Source organism: Rhagoletis zephyria, unplaced genomic scaffold, assembly GCF_001687245.7.
Source record: "Rhagoletis zephyria isolate East Lansing unplaced genomic scaffold, Rhagoletis_zephyria_1.1 Rzeph_scaffold_01315, whole genome shotgun sequence".
NCBI lineage: Eukaryota > Metazoa > Arthropoda > Insecta > Diptera > Tephritidae > Rhagoletis > Rhagoletis zephyria.
Window position 1 is genome coordinate 4823 of NW_016158399.1, and position 1434 is coordinate 6256.

General features: G+C 39.4%; 1 protein-coding gene across 1 annotated transcript in view; it reads left to right on the top strand.

Annotated features, from left to right (window-relative positions):
• The first annotated feature begins 280 nt into the window (after positions 1-280).
• The window catches only part of LOC108363607 (uncharacterized), a 19373-nt gene continuing 18219 nt past the window's right edge, over positions 281-1434 (top strand). Inside the window, exon 1 of the mRNA XM_017617005.1 lies at positions 281-389. Within this exon, the coding sequence (XP_017472494.1) occupies positions 281-389 (109 nt within the window). The remainder of the gene's footprint in view (positions 390-1434) is intronic.

The window sequence follows — 1434 nt, forward strand, 5'->3', positions numbered from 1 at the left end:
CACACCCTTTTCTTTCTCTACCTAGCGCAGTGATCGACATGCTATAACTTACTGAGCGCCCTGTGACCACACGCGAGTTAGTGCAACAGAAAATACACTACTGTACCGATGACATCATCCAATGTATGATACAGAATCAGTAGTTTACATAAAAGATTCCTATTGAACATTATCAGCAACCAAAACATTCCTATTGAAGATTATCAGCAACCAAAAAATAAAACTGGACCGCTTCCGAAAAAAGCGATTACAAGTGTTTGATCAAGGCAGAGGAATCATTATGGAAGCAAGGGTAGTAACCTTGGAAAAAGCTTATGCTGCTGTAGAAGCACAATTAGCCCAGCTGCAGCAAGCGCAAGTACCAACCGATAAGTCCCAGGATAAACAATGCAAATGAAATAAATTTGAGACTATTCGAACGGCTAACAGTGTTCAACGGAGACACATCCAAATACAGGACATGGAGGGCAACCATCATATCAGCAATGAGTCCCATAGAAGCCTTTCGAGATACCAAACCATATTACGATGCATTATTTATAATACGTCACACGAAGATCGAAGGAGAACCAGCAACTCTTCTACAGAATCATGGCACAGTATTTCACTAACAAGCAATACTCAATCGCCTAGATTACAGCTACGCCGATACTAGAAGCTATAACGCCCTCATAGAGGAAATGAAAAGACAAATACAAGGAAGACAGACGCTATCCGAATTCCACAGCAAGATCTGTCAAATCTTTAATTTAGCAATGACTAAATGCGAAATTGATTACCCAGGGAATACTCACTCTCTACAGCAGGTCACAAAAGAAATGGCCATAGATTGCTTCCGCAATGGCATAAATGATGAATTTACTCAACACACATTATATGCAGCAAAACCAAGAGATTTAGGAAGTGCATACGCAATTGCCACGGAGATTCTTTATAAAAGGCAGAACAATCCGATACGACGAGAAGCTTATAACTACCCCAAACACCCACAAAACGAACGGAAGTATCAACCAGGAGTTCAACCTATTCCCCACATGGAAAGATCAAACCAATGGACGTGGATACATCAATAGGAAGATTCCGGCAACCCACGAATAATCAGCATCAACAACAGCAGTCGTATCAACAGAATCCCTTCAGAAACAACTATGAACGACAAAGAGCAAGATAGGCACCTTTCAATCCCAATAGAGGAGAACCATTTAAACGAAACCACCAACCAACGTCATCCAGATATAATATAGCACCACAGAAACTACAAAAGATCAACCAAATAACGGATAATAATAGTGATCAGTCATTAAGGGTAAATATAGATGAAAGCGAATTTGAAAATAGAGCTACTTTTTTAGACGAGTAAATAATCTGCCGTTTCTTCAGATTATTTTACATGATAACAAAAAACTATTAGTTTTAATAGACACAGGTTCGACA